This window comes from Poecilia formosa, unplaced genomic scaffold (assembly GCF_000485575.1).
Source record: "Poecilia formosa unplaced genomic scaffold, Poecilia_formosa-5.1.2 Scaffold112, whole genome shotgun sequence".
In the NCBI taxonomy this organism is placed as follows: Eukaryota; Metazoa; Chordata; class Actinopteri; order Cyprinodontiformes; family Poeciliidae; genus Poecilia; species Poecilia formosa.
The window spans coordinates 1,675,749-1,698,901 of record NW_006800051.1 but is presented as its reverse complement, the minus strand read 5'-3'; the positions used below and the strand labels follow the sequence as shown (position 1 = coordinate 1,698,901).

Below are 23,153 nucleotides of genomic sequence, written 5' to 3'. Positions count from 1 at the left end.
AAAAAGTTATTCAATTTTATTCCTAAAGGCTATTTTCATTCACAAATGCATAAAATTTTAAGTGGTGTAAAGACATTCTTTACATGTCTGTCTTTACAAACTGAAATAAATACATAAATGTGTCTTTATCATACATGAGACGATTTTACAGCAGTTTTATATTGAGCTGTCAGCAAAAAATAAAACAGAAATTCATAGATTTGATTTTATGTCCCTCTAATCATAAACCCTCCTCCTTAAAACCATAATTTCCTTCCTACAGGTTTCTATGTCACATTCAGGGACAGGAAACTCCAGAAGCACCGTCTGTAGGAAGCTGTTCATCCTCAAAACGGTTTCAGTCGAGTCGCTGATTCTCTGGTTGACATCCTGGCATTGATGCAAAGTCTGAAGTCATTTCCTGCTCCTGTGGCGGCGCTACAGGTGGTCATCGTCTCTGTGAGGTGGGGGCGGTGGTGTTAGCAGGTTCCGGTCCCGGACGGTATCACCGGGCTGCGCGCTGGTTCGCAGGGAAGCCAGGCGGTGGAGGTGTCCAGGTGTCCTCACCTGGGCACGCTCCGACGGCGCCACCGGGTTCACCTCCAGCCCGGCGTCCGCCAGCCAGGGGGGGATGTGCAGCGGCGAGGAGGGGTCCAGGTCCGGCATGAAGGCGGGGTTCTCGATTCCAGCTGCAGGGGAAACGCAGAAACCGGATCAGAACTAGTTTACAACGTAAAGGAATGGATGGCGGCGATGATCTACCTCCGGCTCTGTAGCCGACTCTCATGGGGAAGGAAGTATCGTAGCCTGAAGCGCTGTCTCCTTCTGAGAACTCAAAATCTGAAAAACATAACTGTGTTTTTAGAGAACATGAAGAAAAAGTACGCTACCTTCGAGTTTGAGGGAGAAACTCCCATCTTAGTGAGGAGAGACCGTGTCAACCCGTCGCTAGGCGTGGTCGACCCGTCGCTAGGCGTGGTCGACCCGTCGCTAGGCGTGGACGACCCGTCGCTACCCGTGGTCGACCCGTCGCTAGCCGTGGTCGACCCGTCGCTAGGCGTGGTCGACCCGTCGCTAGGCGTGGACGACCCTATTACTGGGTGTGGTCACTAGCGAATGCTAGCTAGCGTTAGCATTTACAACAGACTGTGCTAGCTGCAGCGTACCAGAGAGCAATGGGTAGGAGGAGAGAGGATAAGAGGCGCCACACCAGATTGTAATTAACGGCACTAAGCCCCGCCTCCTGTCTCTGATTGGTTGTTCCTAGTTGGCAGAGGAGTTAGATTTTTGTCACAGATTTTCGGTCTCCAACAGTACAAGAGAATGAGGTTTCAACAGATATCTTTATAAAAGTTACACACTGCAGCTTTAAGTCCTGCTGGCAGGTTAACCAGCAGCACTGAGCGGATTAAACTTCTCCAGTTTCTTTCTGTCTCAGGTTGCATTTGGGTTTTCAGATCTCGGTACTTGAAACGTTAAACCTAAGAGATGGTGGAGTTTGTTCCAGATGCTAACCTTCATCCCCAGAATGGTAGGGTTTATTCCTTCCGTTTGGCATCTGCAATGGAAACAGTAAAGTTTTACTTTAAATGTTTATAAATATACGCAGCAGAGGAGGCTCTTATGTTTCCTGTTGAATCGAGCTGAGGGCTGGACCTTTGGCTGCGGCTCTCTCTTCGTGTGCTTGGTTATGGTCTTCGGTGGCGCCACGCCCATCTTCCCGGACTTGAAGGACTCCAGGCGGCTCCTCATGGTTCTCTGGAAGATCTCCTGCACCTCGTTTTCATCCTGGTTGATGTCCAAGTGGCTGCGGCTGAAGCGGTACCGGTGCTGTGGGCCGGAAAGCATCTGGAATTAGGACGGATTTGGCGTGTGGGGCGTTTGAGCCACAGCTCCAGCCTGCTGGACGGGCCTACCTGCTTGCGGCTTTTGTAGAGATGCTGGTCCAGCAGGTAGTGAGAGTTGATGCCCTCTGCTTCTCTGAGGCCCCTCATGTTCTGCTCATGCATCTCCAAACTGACCGACGGCACCGGGTCTCTTCTGCAGGCAGAAACAGGATCGTTAAGCTGCTTTACACAAGGAAAAAGGAACTTCTGTCAAATTCTGAGCTTTATTTACTACCTTTTTGTTAGTAGTAAGATGTACATTTTCAGTCAAGTTAATTGTAGGGTCAAAAATAATCAACATTTTCAACTCGGAAAACCTTTTTTGCTGCTAAATTATTGAATCATTAAACATCTAAGCTCAACGACATATATATTTATATTTATATTTATGTTTAATTTATTCAAGTTTTTAACCATCAAAGATTTGTTCTGGACATTCAGGTTTGCAGTGTTTCAGGAAGTTCTGATCCTTCATGGAGCTTCTTTATAAATGTGGACGCTCATATTTACGACAGCCGTTATGGATATTTTAAAAAATGGAGGAGGTCATTTCTGCCAAAATATTCAGAAGTTTTGAGAATAATCTAAGAAATTTTCTAGAAAAAAAAACGAGAACATTTCTGAGCTTCAAAAGTTGAAATTTTGCAAGAAAAGCTCAGATATTGAGATTAAGCTCAGAAATTTTCTCCAAAAAACACTGAAAAGTAAAAATGAAAACGTATTTCTGCACCTAACAGTCACTGATCTTCAGAGACTCATCCAGAGCATTAGGAGATCTGAGGAACTTCTGGAGGTTTGGAAAACCTGAAGGAAGCGTTTGGAGTCGTTCCCTCACCTCATCGCTGATCCCTGATCATCGGCCATAACCGCCATGATGTCTGGCATCGCCTCTTCGTAGTCCTCCCCAAACTTCTTCTTGAAGTCAACAAACGCGCTTTCGTTGCGGATGAACTCCAGGGAGCCTCTGTGCTCCCCCTGAAATAAAACGAGAGTGGGATGATGTTTCACCACCTGCAGCCTATCGGCGGACAGCGGGATGTCCTCACCTCTTTCACGTACTCCATCGCATCCTGCAGGTTCAGCTGGTGGAAGACGTTGAAGAGGCGGTCCTGCTTCTTCCTCGCAGACGGCTTCAGTAACAGCCTCGACATCCACTTCTCCTCGAAGTTCCTCCACCTTCAAACGAGAATCCACTGTAACTCGAGAGGCTGATGATGGTTTTAAAACAAATCTGACTCCTGTACTTACTTATTCCTCCAGTAGTTGTCTCCTATTTGTCCTGAAATGTCCTCAATAGCAACCAGCATGTGTTCAAACACCTGAAGCAAGACAAATGACAGAGAAATGAAGAGATTTCTGACTGGACATTTTTTTATATTCTTTTTAAATTTCAAAGTTATATTTAAATATATGTTAACATAACTCCAACATGAAACAAATTACTAAAGTTAAATGAAATAACTGTTCTACTGGATTAGCATTTCGACGCTAGCATGCTAGCTCCTCCGCTAGCTTAGCATCATATGTTTATATTGTTTGGGGTCCCAGGTTGAAAAATGTCGAACTCAGGCTGTTTCATTTAGATATTTACCTTGTTCTGTACTTTTTCTACGAGTGTGAGGTCAACAGTCGCAGCTCGCTTCACGTTCAGCCACTGAACCAAAGGTTTCATCGTCACTCCCTGCAAGTCACAGAAATAAACAGAACAGCATGACAATCAAGGCAACACAAGGTGTTTAGAGATTAATTGATAAATAAATAATAATAAATAAACATAAACATCTATAAGAGGAGCCTTATTGTAAATTGGTACCCATTTTTATAATGCAAATTATCATTTTTGTACTTTAATCCTTTCCCCCACAGAATAAATTATAAAAGTTGGATTTCCTTTAATTTTAATCTGAGGTTAAACTTCTGCGATAATATAGAAATGTACTGTTTTAATATCTTTTAACCACTTTTTAAAATCCTTGTTGGAGAATTACTTCCTGTTTTGTAAGAACTTCCTGTTGCTGACTGCATGGATCAGATGCATGACGGACCAGATCCAGAAAGTTGTGTTTATGTATTTTTTGGAGCAGAGAAGATAAGATGAGATATTCCTTTATTAATCCTGCAGTGGGGAAGTTTACATTGTTACAGCAGTAAAGAGGACAGAGCAGAACCAATACAAAAATCTATATATACAAAAAAATACAAGTGAATATAGAAATACTGAAACAGATAAGACGAATAAGTGATGGTCTGAAGGGACTGTCATGTGACAAGAAGCAACCAACCAGCCCTGAGCGCTCACCTGGAGTATCACGGTGAAGTAGACGACGATGAGAGTCGTGCACACCATCAGGTTCTTCTCCTTTATCTTCGTCTCATTCAGATTCACTGCCAGTCCATAAGCCACAGCGCCTCGCAGGCCACCGTAGCCCATAATTATCTGTTCAACAAAACTTATCGGGACGAGTCGAGACCTGTTCAGGAACCAGGTGAGGATAAACACACCTGAAACATAAACAGGAAGGGTCAGGTCCATGACTGGTTGTTTTTCCTCTCAGACACGACGACAAAGGCCGGAAACGCTCACCGATGAATCTGTAGATGAGGATGAAGAACAGCGTGAGGAGGATGAAGCCCGTGTTCCAGACCCAGATGGTCTTATCGATGGCGGAGATGCCGAGGAAGACGAAGATGATGGTTTCCGAGCCGTTGGCGAAGACCTTCATGGCGTAACGGACTGTTTGGATGGAGTTTTCGTCCATGTTGGAGTTCATGTACTTCTGACAGCAAACGCCGCAGAAAACGATCCTTCAGAACAAAAACAAAAACTCCTTAGCTTCACGTTTATGATGCTGATTTTGGCCAGATTTGATCTATAAAACAGAGATTTCTCACGAGAGGATGGACGACAGCGACAGCATCTCGGCAGTGAGGTAGGCCAAGTATCCCAGGACGAAGATGAAGCCCGGCTCAATGATCTGGATGTTCTTGGTGCATCTGCTCAACAGAGAGATCAACAGGCCGAACACGGTGCCCAGCAGGGAACCGCCGAACGCCACAACGAAGAAGGAAACTGTTGAGAAAAATAGAAGACAGTCAGGTTCTCCAAATTCACCTGACCAGGTCGTTCCCAGATAAAAACTCATTAAATGTCTCACCTATTCCCTTGACGATTTCCTTCGCATCGATGGCACCTCCTCCAAGAGACACGAACGCATCGAAGACGTTGAAAAGCACCTAAAAAACGGGAAACAACAGGTGAGTGTTGGTTTAAAGTCCAGGTTCTCGGATGAAGTACAGAAAAAAAGAGGCTTAAGTTGTGTACAGACTCTGTCTCTTTAAAAAACACATATCTCCACTACAATGTTTAAAAAAATAATATGCAAAAAAAACTCAAAGGTTTTGAGAGTAATCTCTGAATGTTTTGAAAACAAACTTGGAAAATAACTTTACACTTTTAACATCTTTTTCTAGAATATAATAATTCCAACATTTTAATGTTTTTCCTTGCAAATTTTGGACTTTTGGAGGTCCAAATGTTAATCTCAAACGTTCTGAGTTTTTCTCACAATTATTTTTACATTTTGAAACTCAAAAACTGTCAGAATTTTATTAGATAATTTTAGACTTTGGGAGCTCAGAAATTTCCATTTTTTTCTATAAAAATTTCTAAGATTAATTTCAAACTTTCTGAGTGTTTCTAGCAAATTTTTTGACTTTTTGAGATTTTTCTATAACGTTCTGAGATTAATCACAACATTTATAAGGTGTTTTTTTTGTTTTTGTTTTTTTTTTTTTACAAATTATTGACTTTTGGAGTTTATAAATTTTCACAGTTTTCTAGAAAATTTCTGAGATTAATCTCAAAATTAATGAGTTTTGGGGGATTTTTTTTTCTATCAACAAGACCTTTCTACGCCGTCATAGAAAGATTTCTATCTACCTGAAGGCACACAAATCTGTCCCTGAGTGTTGTTTTAAACATGCCAAACCCATAGGGGGCAGTGTAGCGCAAAGCTAAAACCTTTCAGCCAATAAGAATCCTTCAAAACAACCACCACTTCAGATCAAGTATGTGGATATATGCATTATTTCTTATAGACTGTAATTTTTTATCAAGTCTCCACTTTAGTCAGAGGTCTTCTAGTGATATTAAAAAGCGTTTGCATATAGTTTATACAAAAAAAATCCATAAATATGTCTTAGTTTTCGCAGCAGGTCTGCAGCTGCGTGTGGACATGTACGAACCACCGTAACGCCGTCGTTGAGCAGCGACTCTCCGAACACCAGGATGAAGAGCACCTCGTTGACGTGAACCTGCTCAAACACGGCGATGACGGCGACGGGGTCGACGGCGGCCATCAGGCTGCCGTACAGCAGGTACTGCAGCAGCCCGATTTCAATGTTGCCTGCAAGACAAGAGTCAGGGAAAAATCAGATGCAACTCATCCGTTTAAAATGAGACTTTTCCTGAAATCCTATTTAGTTGTTTTATAAGACTTTTATTTTTAACATAATTTTTGTTTTGGTAGAATTAAAAAAAAATAGTTTTCTTGAAGATGTTAAAGAGAACTTCAAATTCTAATTTGAACTTTTTTGTGCTAGTTTTCATAACATTTCAAATTATAAAACAAATGCATAAAAGTAATTATTGCTTTTTTGTTGTCATTTTAAAATTCAAAATCTGAAATCCACATTATTAATTTTTTCGCCACAAAAATAAAAAAGCATATATTTTATTTTGCATTTTAAAGGAAAGTCAACAAGAACTGCCTGTTTTTTTGTTTTTCACCTATTCTCTGATTTGAACATACACGCAGCCTCCTCCTACCTGTGCAGGTAAGCCATAATTAACCCATTTACCAGCTGATCCAATAGAAACTCTAGTTACCCATGGCTCCGCCCTGGTGGCACCCCCACAGCGACAACCCCAAGGTGGCGGCGTTCCAGCACGTGCCGATGATGGCGTGGATCAAGATGGCGCCCAGGTTGGTGAAGAAGAGCTTGTTGGGCATGCTGTAGCCGGTGTCCAGGATGATCTGCGGCAGCAGGTAGAAGAAGAAGGTAGTCGGGGTGAGCTTGAAGGTCTGGACCTTGTCCGCGCCCCAGATCATCCCGCCCAGGATGAATCCGAAGCAGATGAGCAGGGCGCTCTCCGGGATGTAGTTGGTGACATTGTGGTTGGCCTCGATGACTGGAGGGAAAACACAGGTCACGGTTCAGTCAGACACCTTTCCTTTGAAATGAAAGCACAACGAGGTCTGTTCTTCACAGCTGATTTCAAACCAATAATTATGTCCTCGGCTTACATCGTCTTTATTTATTCTGACCAGAAATCAGCACACAATCAGGCTGTTCTTCTTTTAAGACGGTTGCCAAGCAACGTGTAGATGTGCATTACCGCCATCTACTGGAATGGAGTACGCGTCAGGATGCTAAATATGCATTACATTTCAAACCTAAATTACTAAAACAAAGCAAACAGAAAAATTAAGCAGGCTGTTTTTAAGGTGTCTAGGTTTTACCTGAACTCTAAGATGGAATATTGGGGCCAGTGGGAGAAAAAAAAGGACATTTCCATCAAAAAACTGAGAAATATTTAGAATAATCTCTGAGCTTGAAAAGTCAGAAGTCTACAAGAAAAAAAGAAATTTTGAGTTTAATCTCATAAATTTTTGAAAAAGAAACATGCAACTTTCTGTCTTTCAAAGGTCAAAACCTGAAGAAAACCACTGCGCATGTGTTGGAGCACCACGTGCGAGTGAAAGGTGGGGAGGGAGGTGGAGGGAGTAACAGAAACATGTAACTGGTAAGTCGCGGTATCAGTGGTGATTCTAACCCTATTTTAGGGGAATCAGCACCCCTGAATAGGGTTGCCACCCATCCCGTAAAATACGGAGTCGTCCCAAAATGGAAATCACAGAAGAAGAATGGCTTAGTTACTGCGAGACAGTTTGGAGACGTACCAGTTCGTATCCATGGAGAGAATTTAGCTGGAGATGCCTGCTTAGATTTTTTATTACACCGAAACAGAAAATTTCTTGTACCAGGGAGGAGCCTAATTGCTGGAGGCAATGTGGAAACACAACCCAACCACTGGCATGTATTCTGGGACTGAACAATTATAAGACATTATTGGATAGAAATACACAAAAATATTGAAAATATCTTGACTAAAAGAATACCTTTTAAATTTGCTATCTTTATTCTTGGTAACACAGAATCCATACCTGACAACAAAATATCTGTTTCAAATACTAATTACAGCCTGTAAAAAACTGTCACCACACACTGGCTCCTGCCTGAGCCTGTAGAAGAATGGATGGAGTGTGTGAATGAAATCTACCAGATCAAAAGATTAACATTTTTAATTTGTTTGCAACTGAACAAGTTTACTGTTTTGTGGTCCAAATGGGTGTCCTATGTCAACAAAAGACAATATGCAAGAATACTAGATTGTTGGGAATTAAACGAGAGGGTTCATTCTTCAGTGTCTATTTGTTATATAATTTACTTATTATATACATAAAAGTAACGTTTTTCCAAAATAAAACCCCCTTGTTCCATCTTTTTTTGTTTTTGAAAATGGAAATGTAAAGAGAATGAATTTTGTGTCTGATCACAGACTGAAATTGTGTTGTAATCTTCTCAATACTTCAAAAATAAAGAATAAAATTAAAAAAACTGAGTCGTCCCATATTTGGGCGTTAAATGTGCGTCCCGTATTAAACCGACACATAACTGTCCGATAGACTCCAATCACACACAAATATCACTAAGTTTAACAATAACAACCAAAAGGGGTGCTGTGGTGGCGCAGGGGCAAAACACAACCCTTAGTCCTTGTGGTGATGGTCACAGGTTCAATTCCCAGCCTGGCAACATTTGCAAGGTCCTCTCTCATTACTCTGTTTCCTGTCTAACTACTTCAAATAAAGGCCACTGAGCCAACAAAATCCTTAACTTTATTTGGAAAAACAAACACCATTACATCAGAAAGAGATTTGCTAAAAATAATTATGAGGAAGGTGGTATTAAGGCAATCGATTTTAAAATTATGAATGACACTTTACAAATTAAATGGCTTCAATCCCTTTTAAAAAACGTTGATCTTATTTGGTTTCTTGTACCATCATTTATATTTCAGAAAGTTGGAGGTATTGAGTTATTGAAATGTGATTTTGAATGATCTAAACTCCCCTAAAACTCTCTGCCGTCCATCAACAGGTTTTGTTACAGTGGAAGTTGATGTTCAAACTCAACTAAGCCCCATAATGTCCCACTGTGGAACAACAGAGCTATTCTATGTGGTAGAAAATCTATATTCATGAAAGACTGGTGGAATAAACAAATCTGGTAATTACTCATTTACTGGATGGAAATGGTGAAATTCTCAGTTTGGAGGAATTTAACAGAAAATATGGAACTGACTGTTCACTAACAAATTATAAGAAAGTATTACGTAGCATCCCTGATGTCCTCGTTCTCAGTTAAAAACAATTTATCTAATTTCTCTATTCCAAGACTCCATAAGATTCAAATTGAGTGTGTGGACATTAGAGGTAATAAATGCAACAACAGGTTTTTGAACCAGTATTCAGTAAATAACATGTACCCAGGAAGAACAAAAAGCACAGCTCTTACAAAATTTTAACAAATCTATGAGTCAAAATAAGGCAGAGGTTCCCAAACTGTGGGGCGCGCCCCTGAGGGGGGGCGCCGTGCCATTGCAGGGGGGTTGGGGGGGAAGCCGTCTGGATGAAAACAAAAAACAAAACCATGAACACTGTATGCTCTCGGTTTTTACCTAAGAATGGCCAACTCCGTATTCCTCTGACAATTTGATACAGTAGGAGCTTCCGCACTTCCCATATCTGTGCCTTCTGTCACATTTTTTCAGGTTTAATCTGTTGTTAACATGTTGTAACCTGTTTTTCCGAGCCGCCTTTAAACGCAACATGAGCGCTAAGACGCTCGCGCTGGGTTTCCACCTGTGAAGGAGACCTGCTGCTGCTGGGCGGAGCTACGTAGGTTTGTGTTAGAATCACGGCAGCAAACCAGCAAAACGCAAAGAACTTTTCACAGTTTTTCCCCCAAACTAACAGGTGAGTAAAGCTGTTGGATGCAGGTAATGTTAGCTAAAGGATGACTAGCTAGCTAATTTGGAAACTACTGGGTGGGCCAGGAGAAAAAGTTTGGGAACCACTGAAATAAGGACAAATGGTATTTGATTTAAAAAAAAAAGTATTGTTTGTCATTTAATTAGCTCTACATATTTAAGAAAATGAAAAAATATGTTGTTCTATAATGCCAGTAATGCCAGATTTAATAGTAAATAATAAAGACGTTGTGGTATTCTGATTTAGTAATGTAATTATATTGGTTGTGTTATCACCCCCACGCCTCTAGAGGCAGCAGCAGGCCCGAAAAGATGCGACTAGGAGCAGATTTAGAAGTAAACCGAAAGCTACATAATTTTTTTAAAAACTGAGCTGCCGTGAAGTAAATAAAAGAAAGAAGTTCAAATACATTCTGAGAGTGAAACTCCTTCCTAAAGGTGGAAATATATCACAGATTTCAAAGGAATCAGGAAAAAGGAGCATGAGAAACTGGAGAAATACCAGGGCCTCAGAGAGGAACTGGAGAAGGCCTGGAAGGTGATTAGTGACTGTTGTGTTGTTTTGTAATTAATTTCCTAAACCTCTGGAGTCACTAAAATAAGGTCAAACTAAAGAACAGTTCCTGTTAGCGTCAGGCTGTGTGTCTGTGAACAAAAAGGTGTTTCATACTGAAACTATGACAGACACATTACATGAACTGTGAACTGAAATAATAAAACCCTGATTCACAATGTTCACTTTCCCATAGTTGTAAAAAAGGCCAACGGCCACATAACATTCAGGTGAAAGTAAAGGTAATTGCATTTCTAAGTATGATTTTCAAATGTAGCTCAGGTTAATGACACGTTTTCACAAATCATTAACCTGAACCTGAATAAACTGGTTTTAGGTTGATTAATCCTTTGAATTTAGTAAAATGTTCTTCAAATGACTGGAAATGCATAGTTTTGAGTAGATTTTATTTTAATTTCCGGGGCAAATGTTGGCAAATGTTGGCAGATGTTGGCAGGCATGATGTGGTCTGATTCTGTTTCAAAGTGAGTAGATACACCCTGGAAAAATGTAAGTTTCTCTGATTTTACTCTTTCTATGTTTGAAACTTTGTTGAACATTGTTCTTTTATTCTATGAATTACTGACAACATGCCTCTTTATTTTCTTTGTGAATGTATGTAAATAAGCAGTTAGATATAGAAAACTGCACCAGTGAGTATCTTTTGATGGATCTTAGCCTAGGATCTGACCGCAAAGTCAAAGTCAGATCCTAGGATCTGACCGCAAAGTCAAAGTCAGATCCAAAGTCAGATCCTAGGATCTGACTTTGCGGTCAGATCCTAGGCTAAGATCCATCAAAAGATACTCACTGGTGCAGTTTTCTATATCTAACTGCTTATTTACATACATTCACAAAGAAAATAAAGAGGCATGTTGTCAGTAATTCATAGAATAAAAGAACAATGTTCATTTTACTCAAACATAGAAAGAGTAAAATCAGAGAAACTTACATTTTTCCAGGGTGTATCTACTCACTTTGAAACAGAATCAGACCACATCATGCCTGCCAACATCTGCCAACATTTGCCCCGGAAATTAAAATAAAATCTACTCAAAACTATGCATTTCCATAAAGGATCTGACTGTAAATGACCTTTTATGGTCAGATTCTAGGATCTGATCGTAAAGTCAGATACTAGGATCTGATCGTAAAGTCAGATACTAGGATCTGATCGTAAAGTCAGATTCTAGGATCTGATCGTAAAGTCAGATACTAGGATCTGATCGTAAAGTCAGATACTAGGATCTGATCGTAAAGTCAGATTCTAGGATCTGATCGTAAAGTCAGATACTAGGATCTGATCGTAAAGTCAGATACTAGGATCTGATCGTAAAGTCAGATTCTAGGATCTGATCGTAAAGTCAGATTCTAGGATCTGATCGTAAAGGATCTGACTGTAAATGACCTTTTACGGTCAGATTCTAGGATCTGATCGTAAAGTCAGATTCTAGGATCTGATCGTAAAGTCAGATACTACCCAGGTGAAAAAAAGTATATTTCAAACATACTTAAATTTGTGAAAGTACACTTTAAGTATACTAAGTATTAAGTGTACTACAGATAAGCATATCTGAAGTATACTAAAAGTGTACTTGTACCAATTTGGAAATTAGAACTTTAAACACATTTAAACATAATTTTACCAAAATACACTTTTAATATATTAAATAAAAGTATACTTTAAGTGAACAAAATATATATTTGCCCAAGTGTAAATATACACTTTCTCAAGTATATTTAAAATATATTTTGTGTATATTTAAAAACATATGCTCAAAATAAAAAAATTTAAAATTCACTTAACACTACTTTAGATTATTCATTTCATCCATCCGTCCATTTTCTGCCGCTTACCCAGGGTCGGGTTGTGGGGGCAGCAGCTTCAGAAGGGAGGCCCAGACTTCCCTCTCCAGCCTCTTCCAGCTCCTCCAGGAACCCCAACCCCTGGGTTTCCCCTCCTCCCGGTGGGACATGAACTCCTCACCAGGGAGGCGTCCAGGAGGCATCCTGACCAGATGGCCGAGCCTCAACTGGCTCCTCTCGACGTGGAGGAGCAGCAGCTCTACTCTGAGTCCCTCCTGGATGACCGAGCTTCTCTCTCTAAGGGAGAGCCCAGCCACCCTGCGGAGGAAACCCATTTCGGCCGCTTGTATCCGTGATCTCGTTCTTTAGGTCATGACCCAAAGCTCATGGCCATAGATGAGGGTGGGAACGAAGATCGACTGGAAAATCGAGAGCTTCGCTTCTTGACTCGGCTCTCTCTTCACCACGACGGATCGGTACGGCGCCCGCTTCACGGCAGACGCTGCACCAACCCGCCTGTCGATCTCCTGCTCCCCTCTTCCCTCATTCGTGAACAAGATCCCCAGATACTTAAACTCCTCCACCGGTGTCAAGTACTGCAAGACTGAACTGAACCGTGTATGAACAAGTTCATTCAGGTTGCAAATGATCGACTGTTGGTCTGAGACGCATCAATTTGTTCAGATTTATGATTAACCAGCCAGAGGACGAATGAAACCATTCAACGTTTCCCTTTGCAAAATATTATTTCACCTCAGCAGGTGTGACTGAAGCTTTCTTATTAAAACAGGACAACTCAGTGAAGAAGAAATACAACCAATTAAAATAAAAGGTGTGAAAGACAGAACTTTAAGACCTCCAGGAAGCCTGAGATTATTGATCCGGAGGAGTTTGGAAAGGAAACGTATGAGGGATAGATGGAGGAATGTCCATTCTGCCTTTAAAAGCATTTTTATGTAAAGTTTAGTGGAAAGAATGTTTCTAAAACAGAAATTATTATTTTTGTTATATTTATGTTGGATTGTTTGTGAGAGAGCAAAATAAATGAAAAAATATTCTTATTTTTTTTGTAAGTAACATTTTGGACTCTTTACTTACGGAGTTTGACAAGAAAGGACACCAGTACCCACAATGCAATGAGGTAGGGGGTCTCCACATGGTGCCATTTAAAGGTGACGATGGAGATCCCGGTGGCATTGTGTCCGCCGTCGTGTTCATGATGGGATTCCTGCGGCGCCACAGACGAGATGCAGCAGAGCAGCAGAACCAGGATCATCATCGGGACAAATCAGAACCGCAGGAGCCGCTCTCTGATCCTTCTATCTGCCGTTCATCACTGCTCTGACTCCATCCTCATTCCTGAAGCGTCGCTGGCTCAGGAGCGCAGCTTTTTGTAGCAGCGGTGGGAGTGACAGACTGCTCTGGTTACTCAGTCACGCCTCGCCCCTTTGCTCTGTTTGTTCTTTCTGGTCCCAAACAGATCTTTCAGTTTTACAGAGACAGAGTTTTGTATGATGGAGCAGAGGTCAGAGGTCACTGGTTTGGAGCTGGAATGACGTCCGTTCAGGAGGTTTTCACATCGTCTTTTACGCCTCACTAATGATTGACCTTCATGTTTCTCAGTTTTGGTTAAAGACTCCGGATGTGAGTGAAATAACTGAGCCGTCTTCACAGGCTTCCAGAACAAACCGCAGATATTTCCATTTTAATTCATTCTGCTCTTCTACATTCAGATTTTTATTAAATAAACCAAAACTATTTAAGTTTTAACTTCAGTATTTTTGGTCTAGTTTCTAGTACAAATGCCTTTACATTTAGAATAATACAAAACTCACTTATAAATACATTTACAGGAAGAAATAGATTTTTTTAAAGCAAATATTCCTTAATATTGATTTTAAAAAGTACTAGTTGCATCAGCAGATTATTTTTGTTTTAGCGAAACATTTTCCCATGTTTATAAGTGAAATAATCTGGCTGTGAACTGATACTTGTTCATTTAAAAGTACCAGTGATTGACTGGGTTTGTTGCGGTACCAGCTGGCTGACCCGGTTTGTTCTTTTTGGACCAACAGAGCCGTTCTGTTGGAGCAGAACAAAGAGCAGCGCTCTCACCAGACAGACAGGATTTGTTCTCACGCTGGAGGGAAGAACTCCTCAGAAGGAGAACAACCTTTGAGTCGACGCACCTGGTGTCATCTGGAGTCGGTAGTTCTGTTGGACCCGACTCAAATCAACACAGGTTTGGACCACCAGTTAAAATCATAAATCAATATTAAACAGTACAGTTGAAACAGAAATCACTCAAATTCTTGAGATATAGCTAGAAACTTAAAAAGAACCATGGACGGATGGACGGACGATCCAACCAGGTCAGTTTTTATTCTTTGACCTAATTAAATCATATATATTTTTCCCAGAAGATAGAAAAGTTGTAAATCTGAACATTTTGTGATGCAGGTAACATATTAACTACTCATAACTAATTGACAGAACCCCATAAAAATCCTGAGTGATTTATCTGACCACACGCTGCATCCAGGTGGTTCCTCTTAACGTCTTAATGTTTAAAGCCAATTTAGCTCATTATTCTCTTTATAGGAAAATATAAAACATCATGTAGAGGCGGAACGGCAGGGACAAAAATAAACACGGCGGGTTAACCAGTAACTCCTGACTGGAAGGCCTGAATCCCAGAATAAAGTGACTGGAAGACCGAGGAAGGGGACGCGTAAAGTTAACGAGTCGGACTCGTAAATGTTTGAACACGTAGAAATTCAGTTTATAGATCCGTCTGTGGAAAATAACCGAACACTGAAGAAAAACCAAAACATAAAAACCACGATGGAATCAGGTTTCCACACTGCAAAAACACAAAATCTGGTTTCCAGTGCAGATCTCTTAAAATAAGACGAAAGTCACTTTTCAGCAGGATATATGAGCTTGTTCTGAATCAATAATTGCTTAATACCAATAAAAAAGTTCTGCACTTGCTGATTATTCCAGTTATTACATGGAAAAATGTCTTGTTATAATTATAACTAGAACTTTTTAAACAATATTAAGGAATAATTTACTTTAAACAAGCTCCTGTTTCTTGTTGAAAAGTACTTGTCAGTTTTTGCCTTGTTTTAAGAGTCCTATTTCACTAGAAATTAAACCAAAAATGACTTGCTAGGATTTTGTGTTTTTGCAGTGCAGAGCTCTGACTCTTCCTTTCAGCCCAGACTGGTATTAAACTTTGTTCATACAGTAAAAACCAGTCAATAAAATGATATCTATGTGTAAATAAGTCGTCCCTGCAGCTGATCAGAGTACAGTAGCACTCAGAGTTCCTCTGTTTCACCTCTGTGGCGGTTATGCAATGATTGAAAGCCTAGTTAAAGGCCGGCCACTGTCCTGCAACTTATTAGTTAATAAAACGTTGAAGGCGTTCATGCTCAGCAGCGCGGATCGCACCCGTATTATTTACAGCATTTAAATCACATGAAACCAACACATGAGGCGTCATGCAGCGGGCCTGGAGGAGCGGCTTCATCACCCGCCGTCACAGGCTGGCACCTCTGACGCATAACGAGCAGTCAGTATGCTACCTGCATGAGAGACACCTCCAGTTCAGAAAAACAGAAGCTACAGAGCCAGTTTCCACTCAGAGGGGAGTTTAAATGAGATCACAGTCCTAACAGTCATGTTTCCAGATGACTGAGGAACCTGGAGTACCCTGGAAGAAGCCACACATCCACTGGGAGACACACACACTATGCAAGGCAACTACTCCACTAATTAACAAAAAATAAATAAATAAATTACGCATTTTCTATTTTAATTTCGGCAGTGTTTTTTTCATCTTAAGGGCAAAATGACAATAATTCATATCGGCCTCGGTCTGGGTTCGGTTGAAGTGAACTCTGGTTTGGTTTGAATGTGAACGCCAAGCGGACCAAAGACTGCTCCAAAAGCAGGAAGTGGACTACAGTGCAGGGCATTCTGGGTAAATACAATGAAAGCTAACATGTTCGCCTAGCGCTAGCAGCAGAAATGGCTCCTGGTCTTTAGCCAAAGACTACAGAGAAATCCTCCAACCGCTAAAATCTGACGCCTCCATCTTGTTTCCATCAGAGGTTTTTGTGTCGTTTCCTTCAGTGGTTCTTGGTGCAGCGCCCCCACAGGCCAGGAGGGGAACAGGCTGGTTTGACTCAGAGCCACTGCAGCTGGAGGTGGAGCAGATGATGGAGTTCTGGTTCCAGTAGAACCGGGTCAACTGGACCGTCGGGAGGAAAACGCTTCCAGCAGTTTTGTTCTGATGTAAATGTGAATCCCAGAACAATCAGATACAAATGGCACAAATTTAACTTTAGGTGGAGGTTTTTTGCAGAACCCGTCTTAGAACCTCCAGGTCCGGTTAGATGAGTGGAGAGCAACTCCAGGCCTCCTGCAACCTTCACATGTGTCCCTGCTTCAACAACCTGAGTCAAATAATGAGGTCGTTAGCAGGACTGTGGAGCAGCTGACTGCACTGAGGAGGAGATTCAACAATTTGATTGCAGCGTGTTGAACCTGAGAGACATCTAAGAGCTGCAGGACCTGGATTGTCCACCTGGGTTAGATGGACCTGATTCTCCCACTGGGACGTGGACGACGTGTCGGCGCTCGGTCCCGCTGTGCATCGCTCCGACCTGACCCATATTTATGTCGGCCCTGGCGAACACTGCGACACACGCTCAGTCATTTACATTGTCCACAGAAATGTGACCCTTTACGCCTGTTGTGTATACAAGGAGTCACTAATGGCCATGTTTTGGGGTCAGACCTGGAGAACACAGGAGGTCCACCTGCAGAGGTCAGGCAGGATGTTTGACCTCTTGTTCCTGTGCTGCAGACACGTTCTGACTGTTTTTACAAGAACGTCCCTGGTTTTGTTTTAACCTGCCGCTGATCTAACAGGCATTCAGGCATGAAAAAGGTCCAAAACTCAAGTTGTGTCAACACACAGCAGAGAAGTTGGCAAAGAAACAATTTCAGCGTTTTATCACCAGCAGACTGTCAGAAAGAAACACCTTGTGTTTCTCTACCTGAACAAGACACCAAACAGAAACAGCAACCAGACTGAAAATCATCGATAAAAAGCCCAGAGTCCTGAGAACAACTTTAAAATATTCCTGAAGGTCTGGATCTCAGGAAGTGGAACGGTTGGAAGTCTTTACGCGCTCCGTATCCGCTGCTGAGACGTTTACAGGAACAGTGAAGGACAAGTTGGCACTAAAGGATTTCTGGAAATGCCACAGAGGGAAACTCTTCATGTTTCAAACTGAACCAGCTTCCTGCATGTTCTTATTTATAAACCCTGGAAAAACGACTCGGCTGGAAAAGATCCGTTACGCTAAAGCGCTGATTATAAATGTTATTTATGCCAAGCCTCAAGGACTAATTGTAAATGTTCCTGGGTTTACTGCTTCTACGTTTATTTCCTCCGTCTACAAGGTGATATTTAATGTTTAAATATGATATTTAATGTTTAAAGTTCGGCATTTTCACATTTATCACTAAATAAAAGCTCCTTTATTTCTCACTTTCAACAAAAAAACTACTTAAAGAATAATTTTGACCTTTGACACTCAAGCTGTTTATATGTTTTAGCTTGTTGCAGGAATTAAGTAAAATTAATAAATGCATGTCAAACTTTAAAAAATGCTCTGAACACTTTGAAAGTTTAAATAGGATCATGAATAGCATTTAAAAAACAAATGAACTAAATAAGAAGTTGTTTTGGTTTCTGTCTGGAAAATGTTGATGATTGTCAGTAGTGGAATTTAATTAAAATTTCTGCACCAAAAAATACATTTTCTGTTCATGGAGAATATTTTAATTCACTTCAGTTCTGCTCAGTCCAGTTTTTTGAAGCTCTTCTGTTTTTTTGATCTGTAGAAAGTTTTACATATTTGCATCCGATGGAGAAACTTTTACTTATTTCTGACATTCTTTGCTCATAATGTAGAAAGTTTTACTCTTTGTCTTTCGTACCTGATGTAGAAAGTTTTATGTATTTGTGGTATTTTGTTTCTCTGGACTCACCCAGTTTGCAGAGCCAGGACACCAGGACCCAAAGCGCCACCAGGTACGGCACTTCCACATGGTGCCATTTCCACGTTACGATGGGCAGAGTGGTGATGGCGGCCGTCTCGTGCCCTGTCCCAGTGGTCTCGTTCCCGGTGCTGGAGGACACCGGGGTTTCGCTGTTGGCCAGGCTGGAGGCCGCCATCAGCAGGCAGAGGAGCAGCGCCGACCTCCAACGCTCCGCCATGTTTGCTGGAAAACGTCTGCTTCCTTTCAGCCGCTCAGATCCGCACTCTCATTCCTCCTGACCTTTGACTTCTCTGCGAACATCCAGACTCTGTTTCTCAGAGAGTATGGTGGCCCGCTGTCTGGCGTCCTGCTGGTGGGGATCAGGTTTTCTACCACAGCTGAAGCTCAGCCCATCCTGATGCTCCACCTTCTCCACCCACGTCTCACCTGGACCGGCTTGTTTGGCCACTTTCCTCGGAGAATCCACTGATGCTTTTGTTTCTTTATAAGCTGAGAATCGGGTTAAATTGCTTTGGGTTGTTTATTACGGCTTATTTCTATTTCATTGTGACTTTTTGTCTAATTTATTTAGTTTTAGTTCATTTTTACAGTGTGTGCTACACTCTAAAAAGAAAAAAGTTGAACCAACTTAATTGAATTGCTTCTGTAGGTAACAAGCAATTCAATTAAGTTTATCCAACTTAATTTATTAGGTTTAACCAATTCAATATATTATAATCATCCAACTCAATTTGTTAAGTCAGTCTTACTCAAATCATTTAGTTTACTTCAAAAATGGTAAATAAACTTAAATAACACTTTTGACCACTGACAGCACATATTAACACATTTATTTAATGCTCAGATTGGTTGGCAACTTGGGATTAAGTACCCAGGGGACACATTAACATATGGCAGGAGGAAGCTGGAATCGAACTGACAACCTTCCGATTACAAGGCAACTACTCTATCCACAGAGCCACAGTCGCTTACTGGGAATGTGTCCCTGTAAGCTTGAGTCATTGTGTCAGACATGGGACACAAACTGAATTATTTCAAGTAAAGTCAAAGTGAAAAAGGTTATTTAAGGAAAAGATTTGTGTATTTAGATGACACTGTAAAAAGATGATTTAAATTTAGTTTGGAACTTCTTAAAAGTTTGAGTTGACTTTCTGTAGAATTAAATCAAAGAGATTTTAAATGTTTATTAGAACAAAATAAATGATTTGAGTAAGAATGACTTAAATTTGTCATGTTAAACCCCCTTATGAATTAAGTTATAAAAACTTAGCAAATTGAGTTGGAAGAACTTAGTGAATTGAGTTGGATGATCATAATAAATTGAGTTGGTCAGACTTAGGATACAAAACTGGCGTTGAACTCAATTGTTTTAAGTAAAGTCAAAGTGAAAAGTTCCTTCAGGTTAAAGATTTGTAAGTTTTTAGTTGAATGAACACAAAAAAAGTAAGTTGTCATAGCAAAAGCAAAAGAATTAAGTTAAATTAATGTAAATAAGTCCATAAGATGAACTACAGCCCAAAAACACTTTTTAGAGTGTAGTTCTCATTAGTTAAGTGTTAACTAATAATAACCAGGACTTGATATCTTTATCAGCTATAGTTGTCTTATTTCTTTGGCTTTTTTAATTTCGCACAATTCAAAAATGTTGAATTCTGCAGGTAACTTTGATCATGTTTACCATTTTAAGACATTTATTTAACTGTTGAACGACCAGCTGACTGGCCTTTTCTCCCAACTTCTGCTGCTGCACTTTTGTGGACTAAATGTTTGAAGCGCCGTCATTTTCAGTCAGCTGATGTAAACAAACGTCACATAAGCTTCAAAGGCTGACAAACAGATTCATTAACAAAAACACAGGAAGTCATCCGTAATGTCAGTCTGTCTTAGTTCAACTAATGGATGGTTTGGTTCCAGTCAGTCATAGTTTTCCCTGTTAATTACCGTATTTTTCATTTCAGTTAACCAAAATGTTTTCTCAGTTTCAGTTTTAGTAAATCTGTTACTTTTATTTGACTGTAATAACTTTGCAGAGTAAGAAGCTGATGTTGGACCTCAGTTACAGATCAGATGAGTTTTGCTTCAGTTTGTGGAAGATAAAAAAGTTTTAAACATGATTCCAGGTTTCCATCATCAGTATTTCAAAACATATTCTAAGTTAATGTAAAAATAATCAGTCATGATCACAATCTCACTAAATGCTGCTTTTCTTAAGAAAATATGATCGTTTTTGATTAAATCCAATTTATTCTCAACATTTCATCGCCTCTAATTGCAGCAGATTATTTATTAAAATGATCTTTTTATAGTTAGTTTTTATTTACATAATTATTTCTGCAGTAGAGCAGAAATATTTCATATTTAAATGAAAAATTAGTTGCAAACTTATGCTGAAACTTTAACAGAGAAAAAGTTTAGATCAGAACCAGATCTGATTATTTTCTCCAGTAACTTAAAACACTTTTAACATGAACAGATTATCATGTTTAAGATGTTCAAAGGAACTTCGAGATGCAAAGCCGCGTGGCAGGAAGACCAGCACTGCAGAGTGGTGGCAGCATGATGCTGTGGGAGCAGGGAAGCTGCTGCTGCTTTCTGTTGGTCCGTCTCATTAAATCCCAATAAAACACGTTGACCTTTGAGCCTGATGGCGTTCAAGATCTTAAAGGGCATGAATAATTAGTTTCTGTGTGAGAACTCTGGCAGAATGGAGGTTCTGGACGACCCAAACGGGTCAAAGCACAAACTGGAAAAGATCTGACAAAAACAGGAGAAAACTGGGCGGCTGTCAGAGCCGAAGACGGACATGAGGGAGATTCTTCAGACGCTTGTTTTGCTTTGTGCTGACCTTTGACCTGTGTAGACCTCAGCCTGGGTCAAAGCAGAACATGATTCTTCGTTGTTTGGCTGATTACTGATTGGTAAAGATGATTGAAGAGCCGTAAAGAGTAACAAGTTTTTCTTCTACCTGAATGATGATGTTCCACTCTTGAGTACAATTTCTGATTACTCTGAGCTCCTGTAACTTATTCAATGACCAAAGGACACACTTCAAACAGAAATGCACCAGAAACAGACATATAATTTATGTCAGAGTGAGACCTCTCGTTCATACTCCAGCTCTGGCCCAATGTTATCCGCCTTTTTTATTACTATTTCAGTTAAACATATTAATTAAGCTGTGATGGTGTTTTAGAGCCACTGTAGACAGAAAAAAGAGTAAATCTTCATCAAAAAACCTACAAAAATTTCTAGAAACATTTGGAAATTTCTGAGTTTGAAAATTTGTCAAGAAAAAAAAAAGATTTTCAGATCAATTTCAGAAATTTTCTAGAAAAAATTAGGAAATTTCAGATTGAAAAGTTGAACATTTCATAGAAAAACTCAAATTATGAGATTTATTTCAGAAACTTTTGAGAAAAAACATGGACATTTCTGTGTGAAAAATTTAACATTTTCAACTTTTGAAACTTTTTTTCCAGGACAAATATACGGCTGTTGGCCTTAAAGCATTGCTACTTGTATTTTACTTTTTAGTTAATAATCTATGATTTCCTGCTTTCTGTTAAATTAAGTATTCACTATTTTCCTCACAATAAAAAAGTTAAATTTTTCTTTTCAGGCTTCGTTTTTCCCAGTTTGCCAACAAATATGGCGGCCGTCATCTTTCTGTCGTGTTTCACATGCAGGTGCTAGAACCGAACTTGGCACAGATAACTGTTGAAGCTCACAATTAAAACCATGCTGAATGAGTTTGTAGTTCTGACAGCAGGAAACCTGAAAAACAATTAAAAACAATGTGACACAGAAGCAATTACCCAGAAAAACATTAGAGTGTTTCCTTCCACTAAATTAGGGGTGACAAAGCAACACAACACTGCAAAATATTAGCAAGAATTTTGGTCCATTTTCTAGTGGAAATGTCTTAGTTCACTCAAAATGAGACCAAAGTAACTTTTCAGCAACGTGTAGGAGCTACTTTAGAGTCAACGATTCCTTAATTTTAATGAAAAAGTTCCATTGACAGATTATTATAACGTGAAAAATGTCTTATAAGTGGAATAATCTGCCAATGGAACTAGAAAAATAAATCAATGTAATGAAATAATTTATTTAAAACAAGCTTCTATTTCTTGCTGTAAAGTTAGAAATACAGTAAGAATAAGTTAGTTTCATTTCCACTAGAAACTAGACCAAAATTACTTGCTAAAATTTTGTGTTTTTGCGGTGAAAGTTGTGGATAATCCTGTGAATTATCCTGAATGATCCGGTTTTCAGCCTTTTTTTGTTTCAGTAAAAATCTATTGAATTTGTTTTCTGCCCTTTTATTTTGACAGACTCATTTAAAGCCCAGTTTAACTTCTTATGTAATGAAAGTGTATTTGTGTGTAAGTGAAACGTTTCCTGGAGGAACCGGTCCAGTCCCGGTTGGGATTTGAACCCTCGACCTTGCTGCTGTGAGGCGCCGCTTCAAACTCCTTGAGCAGAAACTAAAATCTTTCAGTTTCGTCTTTTCCCAGGAAGTCGTGTGTTTACGGTACAGCTCTGTTGACTGTTCACTAGAGAACCTGCTGCATGAAGCCGGGCCGAACTGGGTCGAACTGGACCCGGGCCGAACTGGGTCGAACTGGACCCGGGTCGAACTGGGGCCGGGTCGAACTGGACCCGGGTCGAACTGGGTCGAACTGGACCCGGGTCGAACTGGGTCGAACTGGACCCGGGTCGAACTGGG

The 23,153-nt window shown here is 40.3% G+C and overlaps 1 protein-coding gene and 1 long non-coding RNA gene across 3 annotated transcripts in view; one reads left to right on the top strand and one right to left on the bottom strand.

Annotated features, from left to right (window-relative positions):
* Window positions 1–3: 3 nt before the first annotated feature.
* Window positions 4–18,788, bottom strand: LOC103143487 (sodium/hydrogen exchanger 3). 2 transcript variants are annotated; one of them, XM_007560055.2, is made up of 16 exons: window positions 18,413–18,788; window positions 6,754–7,056; window positions 6,111–6,271; window positions 5,021–5,099; window positions 4,758–4,935; window positions 4,450–4,670; window positions 4,165–4,367; window positions 3,457–3,546; window positions 3,114–3,184; window positions 2,912–3,041; window positions 2,701–2,840; window positions 1,896–2,019; window positions 1,636–1,809; window positions 1,495–1,537; window positions 742–819; window positions 4–668 (listed from the first exon to the last, which is right to left on the bottom strand). In XM_007560055.2, the coding sequence occupies exons 1-16, from the start codon at window positions 18,639–18,641 to the stop codon at window positions 418–420; spliced, it is 2,475 nt and encodes an 824-aa protein (XP_007560117.1). In that variant the 5' UTR covers window positions 18,642–18,788; the 3' UTR covers window positions 4–417. The 2 variants fall into 2 exon arrangements, with proteins under 2 accessions (XP_007560117.1, XP_016530814.1); XM_016675328.1 differs by lacking the exon at window positions 18,413–18,788 and adding an exon at window positions 13,439–13,634.
* LOC107837093 (uncharacterized) overlaps window positions 17,302–23,153 on the top strand; it is an 11,208-nt gene continuing 5,356 nt past the window's right edge. Inside the window, exon 1 of the long non-coding RNA XR_001663082.1 lies at window positions 17,302–17,316. This is a non-coding gene — a long non-coding RNA (uncharacterized LOC107837093). The remainder of the gene's footprint in view (window positions 17,317–23,153) is intronic.

Coding starts and splice junctions, on each gene's coding strand:
- LOC103143487 (XM_007560055.2), bottom strand. CDS start 18,641: ATGGCGGAGCGTTGGAGGTCGGCGCTGCTCCTCTGCCTGCTGATGGCG. Junction 4,936..5,020: donor GGAAATCGTCAAGGGAATAG/GTGAGACATTTA, acceptor TTTTCTCAACAG/TTTCCTTCTTCGTTGTGGCG. Junction 1,538..1,635: donor AGAGAGAGCCGCAGCCAAAG/GTCCAGCCCTCA, acceptor TTTCCATTGCAG/ATGCCAAACGGAAGGAATAA.